General features: G+C 43.0%; 1 protein-coding gene across 1 annotated transcript in view; it reads left to right on the top strand.

Annotated features, from left to right (window-relative positions):
• Positions 1–1228: 1228 nt before the first annotated feature.
• The window catches only part of LOC105277081, a 40233-nt gene continuing 21000 nt past the window's right edge, over positions 1229–20461 (top strand). The window contains exon 1 of the mRNA XM_011335231.3: positions 1229–1844. Coding sequence (XP_011333533.1) covers positions 1649–1844 — 196 coding nt within the window. The 5' untranslated portion in view covers positions 1229–1648. The remainder of the gene's footprint in view (positions 1845–20461) is intronic.

Here is a 20461-nt window from a genome sequence, read left to right as displayed (position 1 = left end):
AGGGAATCAGGAGCGAGGGGGAGAGACAAACGGAAGAAGACAGAAAGGTGGAAGGACTGGAGGACGGACGAGAAGGAGGGAGAGGAAGAGCGAAAGAAGAATAGAGCGAGAGAGAAAGTAGACATCTTATTTTTAGCAGTGCCGCTTTGCGCATCGCAAAAACCGGTTCCCAGCCCACGGAGTCCGCGAAGGGAGCCGATAGCCTCCTCGCGAAAGGGCTTTCGAGGGAGGAAGACGTGTATAACGCGTATGCAGATGATGGTGGCGCGCGCGCGTCCGTTCCTGTCGTCGTAGAAAGAGAGCAGCGGGGGAAGAGAAAGGATACGAGATAAAGAGAAATACGTATTCATCGTGCGTTTTGAAGCGAAAATCCTCAAAAGCGCGCTAAACACGTAAAAATATACGACGCAATAAATAAAAAAGCAGCATTCGTTGAGGCTCAACTATATCTCCGGATTTCGCAGCGTCGCATGAAGGAGAAAAAGAAAGGAAGAGAGAAAGAAAGAAAGGGTAGACGGGAGACAAGAGAAAACAGTGACACGGAGCATGGAATTCGCTTAACTTGATACGCGCGCGATTCTCTTCCACCCCGCCGCACCTTACTCGCCACCGGCCTCCACCCCCGTACCCCTCGGTCCCTAGTCGTAACCACCTTTGCCGCTCCTTCTCGCCTACCGAGCACTAGCACGGCTATCGATTGCGTGCATGCGTGCGTACAGGCGACAACGCGGCCAGCACGGGATTCGATTATCGACCGCGACACAACGACGCACCGCATGACTCCGGAATCGAAGAAGCGACCCGACACCAGCTGGTACTCGGTACTCGGGACTTCGTCGGGGTTTCCGCTCGGAAGTCAAGGACAAGCGCGCGCGCAACAGGACCGCGAGGGGTTTCTGAAGGTTCAGCAAGAGTTTTCATTCTTGGTGGATCAATTCGAACGGTTTTCGAGGAAGGGCTAATGTGAACGATCGGCAAATCGATCGCTGATACGGAGGAATTTTAGCCACGAACGAGTCTACTCGGGAATCTACGCGAAAATATATCATCACGTATACATGTGAACATGAGCAACGTACTAGTCTTAACGATTTTTTGATAAAAATTGAAAATTAATGGAATTGACTATCGACGTTAAAGAATCGGTACTTTGTTCCCCTGTGATGAGAAACGACGAACATTAGACGGGAAAATCAATACTCATCGATAGTATCGAATCGCGTCGATGCTTGGGGTGCTTAATTTCCGGTCGCATCGGACAGGAATGTCGGCAAAATTAAAGTCGTCCGTGATAAGCCGATATCTGTGGACCAAGAATTGATCACCGAATTACCTATCGGGTTGCGATCTCTGCCAATCGCATACCGGAATACCGGAACGATCGGCGACCGATCGATCGGGATCTCTTCAAGATACTATACTGGACGTTCCGTTGCTGCCCTATCAGATCTGATCGTCACGATTTAAAAGATCGGTCCACGATCTAGCTAGTGCGAGCACCGTTGAGAGCTCGCGGGCGATCTCGCGTCTCCGCAGGCCGATCCACCGCGGAGATCGGCGGGATCGGTCCCCACGTTCGTCGGCCACCGACGATCGGCGTGAAAGCGAAAGCGGGAGCGTTCGTGTAGATACGAATACGGCATGAAGAATGGCAACCGATTCCTCGAGCACTCGTCAGGGCGTGAGGGCAGTCGCCACGACGACCACCGATCCACAGCGAAGCGAGAAGCGCGCCGTCGCGGCGCGGGGCGCCGCCGGCGCGCTGGCCCTGAGCGTCGTTGCTCTGGTCATGCAATCTGCAGCCACCGCGACTCCCACTTGGGGATACTTTACCAATCCTGACGGTGAGTCACACATAGCGCAGCGTACGTGATCGGTTTTCTTAATTAAGGACCGGTCGCACGTATACCCGTGATTCATAGCGCGCGCTACCGAATTCTTCTTGCGGAATCTCTCTTGATTAATCGGCCGATCTCGATGATCCATATGTCTTTCGCTCAGTTTCCTGATATTCCGCGAATGTTTCCCAAGAGTGACGTTGAAGGAAAGAAAACATTACTGCGTCGAGCATATTTTTCCTTTAATTAAAGTCGATTGCGCGCGTTTTATTTTGTACTCGGTCATATGCATTTTCTGCGACGCGATGAGATCGGCCGATCTCGAATGTCTTCAGAAAAAAGTGTTTATTTAAATCTCTTAAGAAGTGAGAAATCTACCTGATCTAGCTTTTCATGTCAAAGTTATACTTCCGTCCAATATAAGTATAAATAAAAAGCAATATTGCATCAGCATTGGTCATAACAACGTATATAGATACACGTAGACCAAACTAAATTCTCCCCGCGGGTACGAACGAAGTTGATCAACACCGAAGTAATAAAACTAATGCTCTGTCAAGGAACTCAACTTTATTACTTCTGATGTCTTTCGCGTACGTGTACGCGTAGGTACCTAATTGAACGTTGCGGTACCTCTTCCCCCTGGCTCACGGCGGAACACAGGCGGTACGTTGTATTACGTAACACGTAATAGGAAATGTCACGCGGCAAAGTTGGACCCTTCGTGTAGCCGTATTCCGCGTATGGCGACGACACCTCGCTGGATGATCGATAGTCGAGAGCCCCGGCTCGTCGGTGCACTGATTAGCGATGCGGGTCTTCACGCGTGTAACGGGATTGCCAAAGGATGTTGGATCACGTTGGGTTGGATTTATTTTCGCACGTGACAAATGATCAAACGGATATCGAATCCGGGATAATCTGACCCAGCTGATCTAGCCAACAGATCATACATGACAAGATAATGTCGTGCTCCCAATATGTTACACATTTATCATGCGTATTACACATTAGTCCTCTCCCTCCCCCTGAAGCTTGTACCCAGTTACCGAACATAATACATCAAGTATTGGGTTGGCCAAAAAGTAATTGCGTTTTTTTATATAAATAAAAGGCAAATTTTTCATGGGAAACAAAAACTTTATTAAACAATATATTGTCCATTTTGTTTAATTATCTTTTGCCATTTTTCAGGCAACTTCATGATTCCGCGCTCAAAAAAGTTCTTATCTTTTTCAGTAAAAAACAATTACAAGAACGATTTGATATCCTCATCAGCAGTAAAGGTTTTACCATTCAAGGCGTTTTGCAAAGAACGAAACAAATGGTAATCTGATGGTGCCAGGTCTGGCGAACATGGTGGATGTGGTAACATCATGGTAACACATCCCATCCAAGCTGCAACAATTTTTCACGAGTGACCAAACTTGTACGTGGTCTAGCGTTATCATGGTGAAACACAACACCTTTGCGATTCACCAATTCTCGACGTTTCTGTTTGATGGCATCATTTAATTTATCCAGTTGACGACAGTATACGTCTGAATGAATGGTTTGATTCCTTGCAAGCAGCTCAAAATACACAATACCTTTAAAGTCCCACCAGACCGACAGCATAATCTTTCTTTGGTGAATATCTGCTTTTCAAGTGCTTTCAGCAGGTTCATCACGCTCGCTCCACGATCTTTTTCGTTTGGCGTTGTTGTAGACGATCCATTTTTCGTCGCCCGTTATCATACGTTTCAAAAATCGATCATTTTCCTCACGTTTCAAAAGAGAATCGCAGATGTCAATACGCTTAGTGAGATGAATTTCTTTGAGCTCATGTGCTACCGAAATATCGAGCTTACTAGTGTATCCAAGTCGTTTTAAATGGTTTTCAACACTCGATTTCGATATGTTAAGATTCTCAGCAATCTCTCGTGTCGTTAAACGCCGATTCGAATCGATCAGTGCCTTTATTTTGTCATCATCAATTTCGATTGGCCTTCCTGAGCGTGGTGCATCTTTCACATTAAAATCTGCAGATCGAAATTTAGTAAACGAATTTTGACACTACCGCAGTTTTAAAGCATCTTCGCCATATACATCACGTAACTTTTGATGAGCTTGCACAGCGTTTTTCCCTTTTCGGAAGTAATAAAACAAAATATGACGAAAATGTTCTTTTTGATTTTCCATTTAGAAATCGACGGCAAAGAAACAATTGTTAACGAAATCGTGTACTTTCTTTTTCTAAAAGAAGCTTGAACTGCGAGTTGTTAACCTACATAATGAATTTGCGGTTTAGAATGAAGTTAGTTACATTTCAAGACATGTATGTCCATCTATTGGAAAAAAACGCAATTACTTTTTGGCCAACCCAATAGATTAGAAGCAATCAAGCACTCTTGAGATTCCACTTTGAAGATACCTCTGCACTCATTTGTTCCACAAATCGTGATGCTTGTTGCATTATAAGTGCGTAGATATCGCGTAGATAGTGCGTCAAGATAATACTTGACGACTTGACGTGCGAGCGTTTTTCGCTCTCCTGTTATGTTTTATCGCGTAACGACGGTGATGCAACAGATGGAATTACCCTCTCGCGCACGAAGGTGCCTTGCTTTTTGCGTACGTTGGAATCGTTCAACGATTTACATTCCTCATCGAACATCGATCGAAAGCGTTCGAGCCGCGCTCGATGCACACATCGACGACGTGACATCGCGCACCTGCGTTACGTAAGTTTCATCGATTAACGCGATTAATCAGCTGCCCTCGCCCCTCGCGGCCGTAATTTATGCTTCTGTCTCGCATTCCACGAGAGACGTCCCCGTAATAGATCGAGAACGACGCGATTATCGCTCGAGTTATTTCCCGCGGCGGGCGATCGCGCGGCGTCATTGGATTTCAATGGCTTCGCGGCCGCAAGTAGAGCGTGTTAAGTACGCTCAAAGAGCCAGAAACGTTTCCTCCGTTCATTCATATCAGCCCGATGGAATCAAAACGGCCGGCCGGTCGAGAGGGATGCGATTCTACCTCTCATATTCTTCCCCCTTCACCCGTCCCTCGTTTGCGCGAAGGTTTTACGAGTGGTAGTGGTGTGATCTGACCCAATTCAAGCGCACGGCTTCCCGTATATCAAGTCAATTAATTCCAGCAGCTCGTTTTTACAGCTGCGTTACGCGCACGGCTTTCCTTCGTCCACCTCTCTCCCTCTTTGTCCGTCTGTCTCTCTTTCTCTTCCTATCACACTCTCTCTATCTCTCTCTCGCCGACCTGTTTCTCTTTGGCTAGTAGTTGCAGCGGCGGCGTAGCTCTGTTCTGCAGTAGAAGCAGCAGCAATAACAGCAATAATCTTAGCTTCAGCGGCAATTTCTAGCACGGAGGTGTTCTCAAAGTCCAGCCTCTCTTTGCGTAATCGCATTAATGATGTTTCCTCTGTCCTAGTTAACAAGAGCAATTTGTCGCTCATGCGATCACTCGTAGTCTTATTATTATTACATATTTGCACGCAACTACTCGCAGTTAGCGGGGTGACTGTTACGATTATCCTTATCACAGTTTAAACTTTGAGCAGCCGGCTGTTTAGAGTTAAATTTCGGGCTCCCTTGTTAACGTACCGCGGAAACTAACGTAAGAGAAGCATTGATAGACCGTTTGTCGGGAGACAATTATTATACGTCTCAGTAATTACAAGATCTACATGTCTGCAGAATTATACAGAATTATATCTTGCTTTAAACATAGTAATTTATTTTATCATTTACTTAATGAATTCTTTGCTTTATTTAATATGTTTCTCAGTTCCTTGCACCTAAGAGAATAAGAAGAACGTAACATGAAATATCTAATAAATTTGCGTTGTAACGGCCTCTTAAAATCCTCTGAAAATTATACATGCACTGTGTACAAAGATCTTAAACTTCGTGATATAGTCATCTACACTGAATTCTTCTCGATATACCGCTTACAAGAGTACCGTGAGTCAACTCTCGCGAATCATCCACTCACAATGAAGATTTCCTGAAGAAAAGGAAGCCTCGTGGCACAAGTGGCTTCTACACGATCAAACGAGCCCGCACCGGTCCCTCGCGCTCCTCCTCGCACCTCGCGACGCGTCATTATCCATTATATCCCGCGTTATGAAAGAACATATTTCTCGGGAAACGACAACGTCGGCGCGTTGTTCGATACTGCAACACGGAAACCAATAGCGCAATGGCTTCCTCGGATTCGTCAGGCTACGCATAATTCCTCATCCGCGATATCGTTCCGTATCCGCGTGGAGAACGCGCGTGCCGACGCGATTTCGTCGCGTGCAAACGCGTCAACAGAATGATCACAGGATCCGCTCACGTTCCAGTAGCACGCGAAACTAAATAATGCAAGTATCGCACGTACGTACATACCTACGTGCGTGCGTATGAACGGCAAGCTTTTCCCATACGCGCGCGATTCCCATCGTTCTCGTCGTTCATTGTCCGGTTCTCCGCTTGTTCGTTCCGCGTGCAAGCACGCATATCGAGGAGCATCGCGGAAAGAGAAAATAATACGACCGCCGGCTTCTTCCTCCCGTGCGTCCCTCCGGCGAGAGAAAAATCTCGGCGGGAACGAGAGAGCCTCCGAGTCGCGCCGAGAGGAAACTCCGCTCCCACACTCGCGTCGTCGTCGTCGTCGTCGTTCGATAAACTTGTAGTCGCTATATAAGCGTAAACACGACAACGCCGTGCGTAGCAGGTGACGTCTGCTGCCATATGTTACCGCTGAATATCGGACACGGATGTACAGTACGTGGCAATACCGGGTGTCCTCTGAGATTACAGGAAGAGAGCGTCAAACTCTTTCTGCGTCCTGCTCACGCAATTTATTCAGTTTAGAGTGAAATAATACTGATCTTGATATTAATCATAAGTGAATTTTAGTAGCGACAATAAATAAGAGAAATACTAACGATCATTGGCGACAAAAAAGTTCTTCAAATCACAATGAAATTTTAGAATAAAAAAAAACTATGTGAATCGTATCTTTAGATTTCTTTTAGACGATTATTTATATTATATTTATATTATATTATTCGCATTTTAATTCTCTGACTTATCTTTTCCCATTCTGGGGAAAATGTAAAGATCTCGTGATTTAAGTACTTCTGGGACACCCTTACGTGCATACATATGCACGTACACACACATGCGGAACACGCCCGCGTACAGGTACGCCAGGTATGTAGCTGCCTGTGGCGCGGACCCGGCGTTTTTCGCAGGTGCACGCGGATTCACAGGTGGCATCTAGCGCGAGTACTGTTACGCGCGCACACGCCCGCAGCTCTCGTCGTGCGTAACGCGCGAGAGCGACGATGCGCGTAGGGAAGCTGTTAATTACGGACAGAGAAACGGAGTTGGCAAGTAGGTTCCGCGATGGAGCCGATAAGGCTTCCTTCGTCGCCATTGTTGCCCGCCGAATCGGCAGATCGGATGAATCGTTATGTCACAGCGCTCGCGAGATTTAAATATTCTTCTTAGGAGGTTGAATTTCCGTTCGGCTGAACGTTTCCGTCTTGCTCCCCATTTTGTGCTCGAAAACTGACCGCACGGTCAAACGTCCAACGGAACTTTCACAATATATCAGACAATCGATCGCAACCATTTCCGGACGAATCCAAATAGAATTCTGTTTGACATCCTGTTTTATCGAGATATCAAAATCTGTCGCATCAAAAACTTTTTTTATCCAGACTGGTGTGCGAAAAGCACACAGTGTCATGTAATATGCGCAGCACTCACGCGCCAAGTCGTAATCAGAGCTGCATTTACACAGCACGTATACCTATATATTTAGCAATGAATATGCATAATCACGAAAAGATCAGAATTTAATTGAGAAATTCAATCTCCGTCGCGCGTCTCGAAAAACTCATAATTGCAATCTCCTCGCGCATGTTCTCGGAAATTATTCGCCAAGCCGAAATTAAAACAGCGAGCGTCAATCAATCAGCTGATTGATAATCGAGTAACATCCCAACATCCCAAGTTCCGATATCCTCTGGCTCGTACCGATTATTAGTACCTCTAGTTGCGATTTTCCCGACGACTCGTTTATCGAACAAGACCCGTAAGAACTAATAGGCTCCCATGAGGCGACGAGGAGGGGATTAGGCGAGAAATAACGCTCTCGATCGCGCGCGACAGATGGTTGCGGTCACGACGGTCCCCCATTTGCCGAGGCGACGCGCCGTTACATTCGGGATCATCGTCGATCGACGGTGCCAATCGCGCACTCGTGCCAGATGAGATCGACGATGCGTCATCGCCGGTACTTATTTCTCGCGATCGTAGCTCACGACGAGCGAAGATGACGAGCGCGTACTCGCACCGCGGATACGCGCGCGCGTGATTCGTGCTACGTAGAAAGAGAGAGGCATATGTAAGGTACCGCTATGTAGGGCCAGAGTCTTCGGAGCCGGGAGTGCAACGGCCTTTACCTGGCTCTCACTCTCTCACCCCCTTTCCTCCCCGCCCCTGGCCCCTGCTCTCCGTGCTCCATCTTTGTCTAAAAATTATAGCCCGCGCGAGCGCGGGCGGCTCGTTCGCATCGCGCGAGGAGTCTCGTAGAGGAGTAACGGAACCGCGCTTTCATCGTATGGAGGACCCGGGTCGTTCGGGCCCTTCGTCCACGCGCGTTACGAAATCGCCCTGTCGAGCTACTCGGCACGAGCGAGCGCGTCTCGAAATTTTTCTCGTTGCGCAAGGTCCGCGAGCGGCTCGACGAAATTGTGTTACAAAATTACGAAACTTTCTCGGCGGCGCACATTGCGATGCGATGCAGCGTGATGACGGATGAACGTTTACGCGGCTTAATTAGAGCGATTGTTACATGTGTAACACGTCGGATTATTTCTGACAAGGGAAGGTTTTTAAGCGTTACGCTCGGATTTCAAAAATTTTTTGCACGCAGGTAGGGAGGTCCCCAAATAGAAGAAAAAAATAAAAGTAGCGGCCCAAACGCATATTTGCGCGCTACGTGCGCAATTTTCGATGTTAGGTTAATTACTCAAAAATGCTATTTCCAATCGAATTCTTCACATTTTTTATTTCACCTAATGCACATTTATATTGCTTTAAATAATTTTGTGTGTGTGTGTGTGTGTGTGTGTATGTGTGTGCGTGCGCGTATGTGCTTCTGTGTGCGTGTGTGTACTTGTGTGTGTTTAGAAAATACGAGCGTCTAATGTAATCTCGTGCCGCGCGAGCACAGTGCGTATAAAAGGCCCATTGCTCAAAAATGGTATTTGCATCGTAACTTTTTTAATTTTTTACTGCAACTGCCAATGCACACAATTTGGAATAATCGTACATTGCGCAAATCGTAGTTTGCTCTTTCTGCGTGATTTATTGTATGCGACTTTAAATAGATTTGATCAGAATCCATAACGCGGACATAAAAGATCTGGTCAAGGGAGGTTTTTAATTCTTTCAGTTTTAATTTTGGTTTTGATTTCTTTTTAAAGCGTTGTGCATTAGGTGAAATAAAAATTGTAAAGAATTCGATTGGAAATAGCATTTTTGAGTAATTAACCTAACATCGAAAATTGCGCATGTAGCGCGCAAATATGCATTTGGGCCGCTACTTTTATAATTGTTCTTCTATTTGGGGACCTCCCTACCTGGATGCAAAAAATTTTTGAAATCCGAGTGTAACACCTAAAAACCTTTCCTTGTGAGTAAATAAAATAATTCGATTATTTTCGGAATTTTTATCGTACACGACGGTTATAGAAAACATTGATCTCTTTTTTTAATCATTTTAAATACGATGAGCGTGTTACATATAAAAATTGTCGTAGGACGCTTTGACAGCGTTAGACGCGTGTACCACGCGTGTACGGTATCCAAAAATAATTTCTTTTGGAAACAAGTATCTCTTTATGATTGTGATATCCGAACGCGATATCGATTGCGATATTTCCGTGTCGCACGCGTGACGTAACATCAAGTATGAAAATACACACCGGCGGTGACCGATGACGTGATCCGAGGAGGGACGATCGGTCATCGTATCGTTTGCGCTCAAATGTACAACGGCTACGATTGCAGCGCAATCCATTTTATCGCCTACAAAGCAAACTGCTGCAACGGCGGTAACCGAGTTGTGCACAACAGTCGAAATTCATTGACGTAAGTTGCGTAAGGAGCGATTCGTATCGCGAGTCGCTCGTAACGCGGCTTTATCGCACGTTTCTGACCTGCCGGTCAATTTGATATTCGCGAGACTTGAAGCATGAAGAATGGTAATAAGAAAGAGAAAGAGAGAGTTCTTTATCGCAATCCATATTTTTTATCTTTGATCAATTAACTGGAATTCCGTTTGGAAATTTTAATCCATTTCTGTCTACACTTTGGAGTTATTAATTACTATCGATAATACTGCTAATGTCCAGCTACAACTATTTGATTTAGCAGTTTTAATTACGTGGAAGAAGTTGATGGGAACTCGGACATTTGGGAGATACCGACTTAAATGTAATCCCTTCAGGAATGAGTACAGATGCCACACGAAGAGGCCGGTATTAAATCAGAATTTAAAAGTAATTACTTATTTTAATTAGAGATATATCAATCGTTATTATTTGAGTATTTATGAATTGTTAAAGTTACAATTAAACGTTACAAATTTCATTCGTAAAACAATTCTTATAATTAAAAAGCAAGAAATCGTAAATGTGATGATTATATTTCTTGAAAATTTTAGAAAATTTTAAATAGCAGTCGCAAGCGTTCACATGTCTATCATTAAATTTTTATTATTACAGCGCTTATTTTAGTTACGTAAATGAACAACACAAAAGAAAACAATATATTTATCAGTGTTTATTGACCGTTACTATCTCCTATTAACTGACGTTTCTGACATTAACTTCATGTTAGAGAGTTTAAGGAAGATGCAAAATGTAACATGTTGCACACCTACACAGTAATATAGACTCGGTAGTTTCAATGAAAATGCATTTACGGCGTCACATTTCACTTATTTGAATACCGGATTTCAAAATTTGCGGAACTTTAAGAATTTCTGCCGTAGTAAATTCCAATATATATTTTGTGGGCGTTCACCGATACCGTTATGATACATAGTTTAATATAACAAATTCATTCTATGATAAATCAATTTTGTAGAATATACGTAAAATTTCGACAATGTGCCGCAATGGGTTGCCGCATGTGGGCGATGTAATTACAGATGCAAAGAGTGGGCGTACCTCTGTAATAATGGCGCATCCGTATTTACTAATAACGACAATGACGGGCGTTACAATTACGTCCCACGTATTTGTATAATTATATTGTAGTCTGCAAAATTTTGTATCGCTTTCACGTTTCATTAGCTTTAAAATTCTACATGACATTTTCATTTATTTATCGCGTATGACACAAGGATGCACGAAATAGTCCAATGGACTACAAAATAGCAATATCGAAATGGCAATTTGTCCGCAATTTATCAGGCTAAAGAAGTAAGAGAATCATAGCCAGGCCTTTCCTCCATAGCTTGTAAATTCTGAACATTACATTTTCCCATAACAGCCATCACTTGGATTAGTAATATTTTGCAATTAGCTTTATACCGCGCGATGTTTTATTGCATAAGGTGTATCATGAGTCCTGTAAGTCGCAAAACTTGAACGACGTTAGTTTCGCATTTCCGAATGAAGTGTGGCGATGGGATCGTGCTCTGCACGATGCAAATGTCGTGCGGCGGCATTGCACGAGCGATAAATCGCGTTTAACCGTCGCCTCGGTGGAGTCCTACGGGAGTTCAACATCCGGCGCACGCGGGCGGAAATGGCGCGAGTGCACCGCTGCGGATAGTACAGTCGAATGCGCTAACGGTGCACTCCGATGCGCATTTGCATTTACAAGCGCGACCGTGATGATCGTAACGTAACGTTTGCGATTAATTAATCGCGTGCTTCGAAATCGCCTGCTGCTCGCAAAGACAGGTCAACTCAATGAGTCGCGCGTCACGAAATTGCGCGAGCCCGACACCTGACACTATATTAATGCACGTGATTGTATGGCGAGTCGCATATGCACACGATTATGCATGCAGCCTATGGGTACCAGTTTGCGGCATCTATTTGTAGATACAGCGATTCGCTCACGCACTTGCCTTTCGTCCCAATTACAGTTGCTCGTAATAATCCTCGAAATCTAATGGAACCGTCAGGAGAGACCACATCCCACGGCTTTCCGCGGCTGCACCGCGTTCGCAACAGGAATGCAATTGATCGTGCGTAAGGATCGTGCCTGTTTTTCCAAATAGAACGGTTTTTTTAAAACATGTCGAGTACTCGTATGGTAACTCTGTTACACCAGCCATAGTGAATAGAAATGTTTGAACTTTTACAGAAAGCTGGAACGTGAAAAAATAGAAAGACAAAACAAATAACGAATCGAGATCGATCATATGGAAATGGTTGTACTAGCCTTAGTAGTGACGATGTGAAAATGTATAATATTATATTCTCGTGAGAAATGTGCCATACATTTCGCCCTCGCTTTTAGCAGTAATTTGAGAACGTTTCCGGCAAACATTATCATAATAGTAAGTTACGTGTCTTAGAGCTTAAAATATTAGATAAACGTTATTTTATCAGATATTTCCCGCTTTGCCTGGATTTTACGCGTCTGCAACGGCTGTAATCGCAAAGTTACGAGGAAGTATTATAATTCAGCATTGTGCAATAGGCGGAAGATGCATGCAAGCGAGAAATGAAACCGATTAAAATTCCGAATGCTTTTATTCTGGAAAGTTTGACGAGGCGCGTCGTATTGCTGTTATCCCATGGGATAATGAAACAGAAACGAGACAATGGGAGATTATTGAATGCTACTTGTGAGCAGCGAATTTTTTCCCAAATGATTTCAAAGTCTTCTCTCGTTTCGTTGTTAGAGTTAAATCTGACTGTTCGATTCTCAACCCGGGATAATACCGTACGTGATTCACGCTGTGTGAAGGAAATTAAACTCGGAATCAAATGGTATTAAATGCAGTGTACGAGTGAATGCAAACCTTCGTTGTCGCGATGCGACGTCATCCCCTTTGTGGTAGCGGAAAACGTGAGCTTTCATTCAACGATGAGTCAAACGTTTCATATAAATTACAAGTGAATCATATGTATTTCTCAATGAATTGTTCAACGCTTGCTCAATGATCCGGGAGTTACGGACCTCAGAATAATCAGATGATATTTACAATTATGTATAATAATAATATAACAATATGCGATAATATATAATAAATTCTTTAAATTGTATTTTGAATCTTCAAGCTCTATATTGCTTGAACTTTATTATCTTCACTTTCTTTAAAAAAAAAGAAAACGCCGATACTTAGAAACCTTCTTATTACAAAAATCAAAACAAAATTAAGAAGTCTCGTCGAAGTTTTATTACTTTATCAAAGCGTTGATCGTACACACGCAAGCAATAATCTTTATTGGGTTAGAAAAGAAAGCAATTTGAGTTTCGATTGGAAATTAAGAAAGTGATCGAAGAGACACAGAATTTGGATTTACGGGATACTGAAGGGTCAGGTACAGTTTTGCATCACATGTGATACCAGATTTTATTCAGGATAACCAACGGATGTCACGCGTATTTCGCAACAATTACAGCGGCCAGGCTACACCCAGGTCATGGTTCGCGTGTTCGTGCCGATCGTGACGCCGAGATGTGCAGGATGTCATGCCGATAATAGTCCGTATTTAGCATAGATCTCGGGTGCCATTAGGATGGTTAATCGTTAGAACGGCGACGGCAATGTCCTCCGGTGACTTCGCGTTTCCGACTCTTCCTAGACCGCCAGAGGCCAAGACATGACAACTGAGGCGAATGGTTACGATACAGATATATTACAGAATTTTTTTATGTAATACTATGCTGTAATGTTTGATCCTGCATATATGAAGATAAGCATTTGATGCCTTGTATTTACGTATTACTATTGCGATTTACCTGGGTACACAATGCTGATATCGTGCATGTGCGTCGCATTTTTATTGCGAGACTTGCTGACACGCATTATAACGTGCCATCCGATTTTACCGGATATTCCAGCGAGAAAGAGAGAGAAAAAGAAAGAATAAAAGAGAGAATTCGCCGGATAGATTGATGAATACCGGATTACGCAATAGCCATCGCACGCCCATCGTCCGCTATTCAAATTTCAATTACACTTGTTTTTTACGATTCATGACACACGCGAAATTCTCGTCGAGAAAAATCAGGTTTGGTTTGCCGGTTGTCGTAAATATACCTGATTTATAATTATTATTCGATTTACATTTATTATCTGTTATATAATTATCTGATCAACGTAACACTCTCATATCTGTTCATTTTCTATTCTTCGCATTTTTAATCGATGTCTGCTTAATTATTTAATTAATTAAATATATGAGTTTTGATTCTTTTTTTAGTGTTCTGAAAAGATTATTTGAAACTGATATTTATTTTCTCTCTTCTATCGTTTTAAAGTGTTGACATTAAAGCCTTCGAAACTTAAAGTTTCATATGATATGATAATTGTTTATATTATGAAAATACAAGAAGAATTTTCAAAAAAAGACTAGAATTTCTATCATTTATAATTTTCATTTGATGTCGCATGCCATTTTGATGGAATAATATAAATGTTGTAAATTTACGAGATTACTGATTCGCGATCGAACCGAGGCACTCGAAAACTTTGTTACATGAGAAAGTGTAGAAAGATAAAATTGGAGCAACATCCGTCCACGTGCCGGGACGCGAACGCGGGAAAGAAAGACCGAGTATAGGGCGAATCCGAAGAAGGGCTGAAAATGATCCGTGAAAGCACCGGATCCTCGCGTGCGGGCAACATAAGCTGCTTAAGCTTCCGGCGGAACAAAAGCACGGGATAGCGGCGGACTTGGAGCCGAGCTTGGAATTGGACGTTCGCTAGCAGTCATATTTTTTCGATGGATATCTCTCGGGTGTGCGTAAGCCGAGATCTCTCCCGTAAATTATGAAACGAGAAGGAACCTTACATGAATCGCCACTCCCGCCCGCGGACGTCCATTTATATTGGAAGCGGATAGCCACTTATCGTCGCGCCAGATTAAAGACAGGACACTGTAATTGACCCCGCCCCGCTCCCCGCGAGGCGCCGCGTGCGTCATGTACAGTAAAAAAGACGTATCGACACAGATAAGCGATCCGTGGACGCGATAAAGCGATCCTTAATCCTGAACGAAGAACGATGGAGCCGTTAGACCGTGATGTGCGATATCTCACTTCCCTTACTTTCTGAGATCGACCGCTTTCGTTAATATTTTAATAATCGCGCCCATTCGTGCGTGTCCAAATCTGTATCTAGAAAATAATTTCTCTAGTGCGCACTTCTGTCGGTGAAAATATTGGGTTGGCCAAAAAGTAATTGCGTTTTTTTTAATATAAGTAAAAGGCAAATTTTTCATGGGAAACAAAAACTTTATTAAACAATATATTGTCCATTTTGTTTGATTATCTTTTGCCATTTTTCAGGCAACTTCATGATTCCGCGCTCAAAAAAGTTCTTATCTTTTTCAGCAAAAAACAATTACAAGAACGATTTGATATCCTCATCAGCAGTAAAGGTTTTACCATTCAAGGCGTTTTGCAAAGAACGAAACAAATGGTAATCTGATGGTGCCAGGTCTGGCGAACATGGTGGATGTGGTAACATCATGGTAACACATCCCATCCAAGCTGCAACAATTTTTCACGAGTGACCAAACTTGTACGTGGTCTAGCGTTATCATGGTGAAACACAACACCTTTGCGATTCACCAATTCCGGACGTTTCTGTTTGATGGCATCATTTAATTTATCCAGTTGACGACAGTATACGTCTGAATGAATGGTTTGATTCCTTGCAAGCAGCTCAAAATACACAATACCTTTAAAGTCCCACCAGACCGACAGCATAATCTTTCTTTGGTGAATATCTGCTTTTCAAGTGCTTTCAGCAGGTTCATCGCGCTTGCTCCACGATCTTTTTCGTTTGACGTTGTTGTAGACGATCGATTTTTCGTCGCCTGTTATCATACGTTTCAAAAATCGATCATTTTCCTCACGTTTCAAAAGAGAATCGCAGATGTCAATACGCTTAGTGAGATGAATTTCTTTGAGCTGATGTGCTACCGAAATATCGAGCTTACTAGTGTATCCAAGTCGTTTTAAATGGTTTTCAACACTCGATTTCGATATGTTAAGATTCTCAGCAATCTCTCGTATCGTTAAACGCCGATTCGAATCGATCAGTGCCTTTATTTTGTCATCATCAATTTCGATTGGCCTTCCTGAGCGTGGTGCATCTTTCACATTAAAATCTGCAGATCGAAATTTAGTAAAGCAATTTTGACACTGCCGCAGTTTTAAAGCATCTTCGCCATATACATCACGTAACTTTTGATGAGCTTGCACAGCGTTTTTCCCTTTTCGGAAGTAATAAAACAAAATATGACGAAAATGTTCTTTTTGATTTTCCATTTAGAAATCGACGGCAAAGAAACAATTGTTAACGAAATCGTGTACTTTCTTTTTCTAAAAGAAGCTTGAACTGCGAGTTGTTAACCTACATAATGAATTTGCGGTTTAGAATGAAGTTAGTTACATTTCAAGACATGTATGTCCATCTATTGGAAAAAACGCAATTACTTTTTGGCCAACCCAATAGCATAAATGGAAAGCATATTATGCAGTATTATGCGTCGAAGTTGATGCGTACGATGTAGAGCCGTGAATATTGATAATTGTTACGATAAGTGCGAAGTAACAAGAGAATTTTTATAATTTATATAATAAGATAATATAATGTTTTAATGTATTAATATTTATAATATTCATGTATAATAATGTCTTTATTTTTTATTTAAACAGTTGTTTGCGTGTTACTAAATGAAAAGCACCTTTCAGCGTTACACGCGTTATTTTGTGTATCGCGTATCGAGAGAAAGCAGTTTATTTTTTAATGATATAAGTAATCTGATATGTCATCAAACTCTCGAAACCTCGCATTTACCTGGGATCCTTCCTGTCGTAGTAACAATTCCAGGATTTCTCTGTTCATTAGGGTGACACCTTTTAATCCGCTCGCGCCTTTAATCACCCACATGCCGAAGCACTCTCGTTATGAGCTGCTAATTGCACGGTGCGCCGTCGTAGTGACGAGAATTGATTGACGAGTTCGACGAACGCGAAACGCGATATTGGAAATCGGATATCGGTCCTCGCTCCTTCGTTACGGCTTTACGGCCGTCGAGCATCGTTTTCTAAAAATGGCAAAGCGGAATAAATGGCGGGCATTTCCACGGCCGCGAGCGACCGCGCCGCGTGTGCTCCTTTCACCGTGCGCAGAAAATAGCGCGCCGGCTATATTTACGCGCGTCGCGGTCTTTTCATTCAGGTACACGTAACGTTTGCCCATTCACAGCGCGTTATTTATAAAGCGCCATCGCGGTAATCGGCCGGTTATACCGGGGGTACGCTATCGATCACGCCGAAAAAAAGCGGTGCTCCAATTCCGAATTATTAATATCGACGCTGCCCCGCGTCGTCGACTAAATCTGGCATTAATGCGATGACGCTGCCGCGCTGGCTGAAAGGCCGCCTTTATTGCGCTCCGACGTAAAACTGAAACTTTTCCCGCACGCAACGATACGCCTTCATTCGCACCCACATGAAACGACATTAATACGATGACGCGACGTAAAAAGGGACATACGCGGGCATAAAAATCGCGCCGAGAAAATAACGCGGCCTCCATTGTTATCGCACGCGGCCCGATCATGCGATACGATTCTGTTAATTGTTTATTCTTCAAAGAAGAATAGAAATAATTGCAAAATCTATCTCTTTATGAGAGAATTCATTCATTTACAGTTGAAACGTCACCGGAACACGTCTCCGCATTCGTGTTGAATTGCTTTTGTTAAACGAAAGAACGGTCCGTTCGAGTCCACGAAGTACGTGTTGCGGCGATGGGCGGTGGATCGTCCATCATAGATCGAGCATAGGTTTTCAAAGAGAAGAAAGTAACGCTGTCCTGGTTTGGCGGTTTAACGGTTGCGGTCGGGCCGACGCAACGTTACACCTCCATTGAGACGCGAAACCAGTTTTCCTCGCGTCCGCGGCACGGAATATTAACCTTTGCATCTAGCAGCGCGGCATTTACACTTGTAAGAAGCAATTCTCTCTCCTCGCGCAACATCACCTGCGCCCACTTCATTCCCATCTTTTGTTTGCGGAACGTGGAAATCTCAAGCGCTCGCCAATCTCGGCAATCCCGGTGTCGGCCGTGTTCCTCGCGAGATCTCGGCCGACGTCAAATTGCCCGGCTGTTTGCTCATCTCTCGTTACGCGAGACGAGTTAAAAATTAACTCGCTTGTAAATTTAACACTAGAACCGCCAAAGCAGACAAAACGATGGGTCTGCAAGTATGTATTAGGAGTGTGACTTAGTTTTGAGGGTTTTGCAACGGATGGCTGTAGTGTCAGTTTGTTCCAATAGCTGTTTCCGATGACTGTTGTTTCTTACAGTGTTGACATTATCCATGACATTTAGTAGCATTATAGCAATAGATGCAATAACAGTCGTGTTTATATCATCGTAAAAATGCAACTTCCGAAACAGCATTTTCGACATGCGTTGCTTTTGTTTTTTAATCAAAACAAAACTGCGGCTGACGGTTATAGAATTCTTGTGGAAACTTATGGTGATCCTGCCCCATCAATTAAGACGTGTGAATACTGGTTTAGACGCTTTAAAAGTGGTCATACTGATGTGAAGGACAAAGAACGCTCGGGACAACCAAGAAAGCTTGAAAATGCAGATTTGCAAGCATTATTGGACGAAAATCCAACACAATCCACTTCAGAACTTGCCAGAGCATTAAATGTTGATCGTACAACAGTTACGAAACATTTACATGAAATGGGAAAAATTCAGAAAGAAGGGAAATGGGTTCGACATGAATTATCGGAAAGTGCCATTTGAACATTTGCATTTCGTTGATCGCCAGGCAAAAAAAGAAGAGTCTTTTGTCTCGGATTGTTACTGGGGATGAAAAGTGGATCTATTTTGATAATCCGAAACGCAGAAAATCATGGGTGGATCCAGGCGAACCATCAACATCCACTCCGAGACACAATATTCACGGTTCAAAAGTAATGCTCTGTATTTGGTGGGATAGTGTACTATGAGCTGTTAAATCCGCACGAGACTGTCACGGCTGATCGTTATCGACACCAATTGTACAAGTTGAAGCGAGCATTGGACCAAAAACGACCACCAATTGCGAGTAAACGACGGAAAGTGATTCTTCTTCGTGACAACGCTCGACCTGACGTTGCGTTATCAGTGAAAGAAACACTATTAGAGCTCGAATGGGAAGTCTTACCGCACCCCGCGTATTCTCCGGACATCGCTCCATGCGATTATTATTTGTTCCGGTCGATGCAACACGCTTTAGAGGATACACACTTTCATACTTTCGAAGAAGTGCGAAAATTCGTCGACGAATGGATCAACTGAAAAGAAGAGTGATTTTATCGTGGTGGAATCGATCTCTTGCCAGAAAGATGGGAAAAAGTTCTAGAAAAGGAAGGAAAATATTTTGATTAAGGTATTCATTCATTATCATATTTAAATACATGCGTTTTTGAGCAAAACAAACCCTCAAAACTAAATCACACCCCTAATATATAAAGTCAAAGTGAAATATTTGTTTTATTATATTTATTCTAGATAGCAAAAACACTGTGTACAATTTATTTTATAATGATATTATTTTTATTATTAATTAATCTCAAAACTGTGCCAATCATCCGTCTTAGAGAACTATCATCCGAATCGATCTTCTCACAATCAGTATCGCAGGTTGTCCACGAGTTCGAGTCGCCTCTTTGTTTCGCGCGTGCATCGCGGGCATATATCGCAAGCAGCTTATATTAATTTTCATCGCGGCAAAGCGCGTTCGCGGGTCACGCAATCGTCGTGTCCTCGCACGTTGACGCACGCCGGATATTCATCTCGTAATACGTGTTGCAAATGCAACCGGCGCGACGTTAATTCCAGGCCGCGATTCTTGTGTTAATGTTATTTGCAGCAAGATAGGCAGGCGCGCCTTTCCCGTCGCTCGAAAGCGTTATGGATATTTTAAAGATAACTATCGTCGCCACGCAATCGCTTAATTAAAACCGCTCATTACGATCTTCGTCTCTAAATGTATCGAGTTAAAGTGGTACGTAACATTTTCCAATCGTTTTATTAATTCGTGTTAATTAAAGTTTTGTGTGCAGAATTCAAATACGACGTATCTCCGTTGCGTATACATATTAATAGCTATTTTATTGAGTCGTTCAGAGTGAAATTTACGATCCGAGGCCAATGAACGCTATTTCATATGTTTTAACGGGAACACATGTATATTTACAGCGTCGCTCCGATTCACAAAGAACAAAGAATCGTGGAAGAATTTATTGTCATTTGAGATAGATTTTAATCTAAAAATTATTAAATTATTAAGCTTCTCGCTCTCAAATTATAATAATGAAACTTTGAGAACGTTTGAGATAGAG

The sequence above is a fragment of the Ooceraea biroi genome, chromosome 3 (genome assembly GCF_003672135.1).
Source record: "Ooceraea biroi isolate clonal line C1 chromosome 3, Obir_v5.4, whole genome shotgun sequence".
Taxonomy (NCBI): domain Eukaryota; kingdom Metazoa; phylum Arthropoda; class Insecta; order Hymenoptera; family Formicidae; genus Ooceraea; species Ooceraea biroi.
Note: the sequence above shows the minus strand (reverse complement) of the source record. Positions and strands in the feature narration are given on the sequence as shown.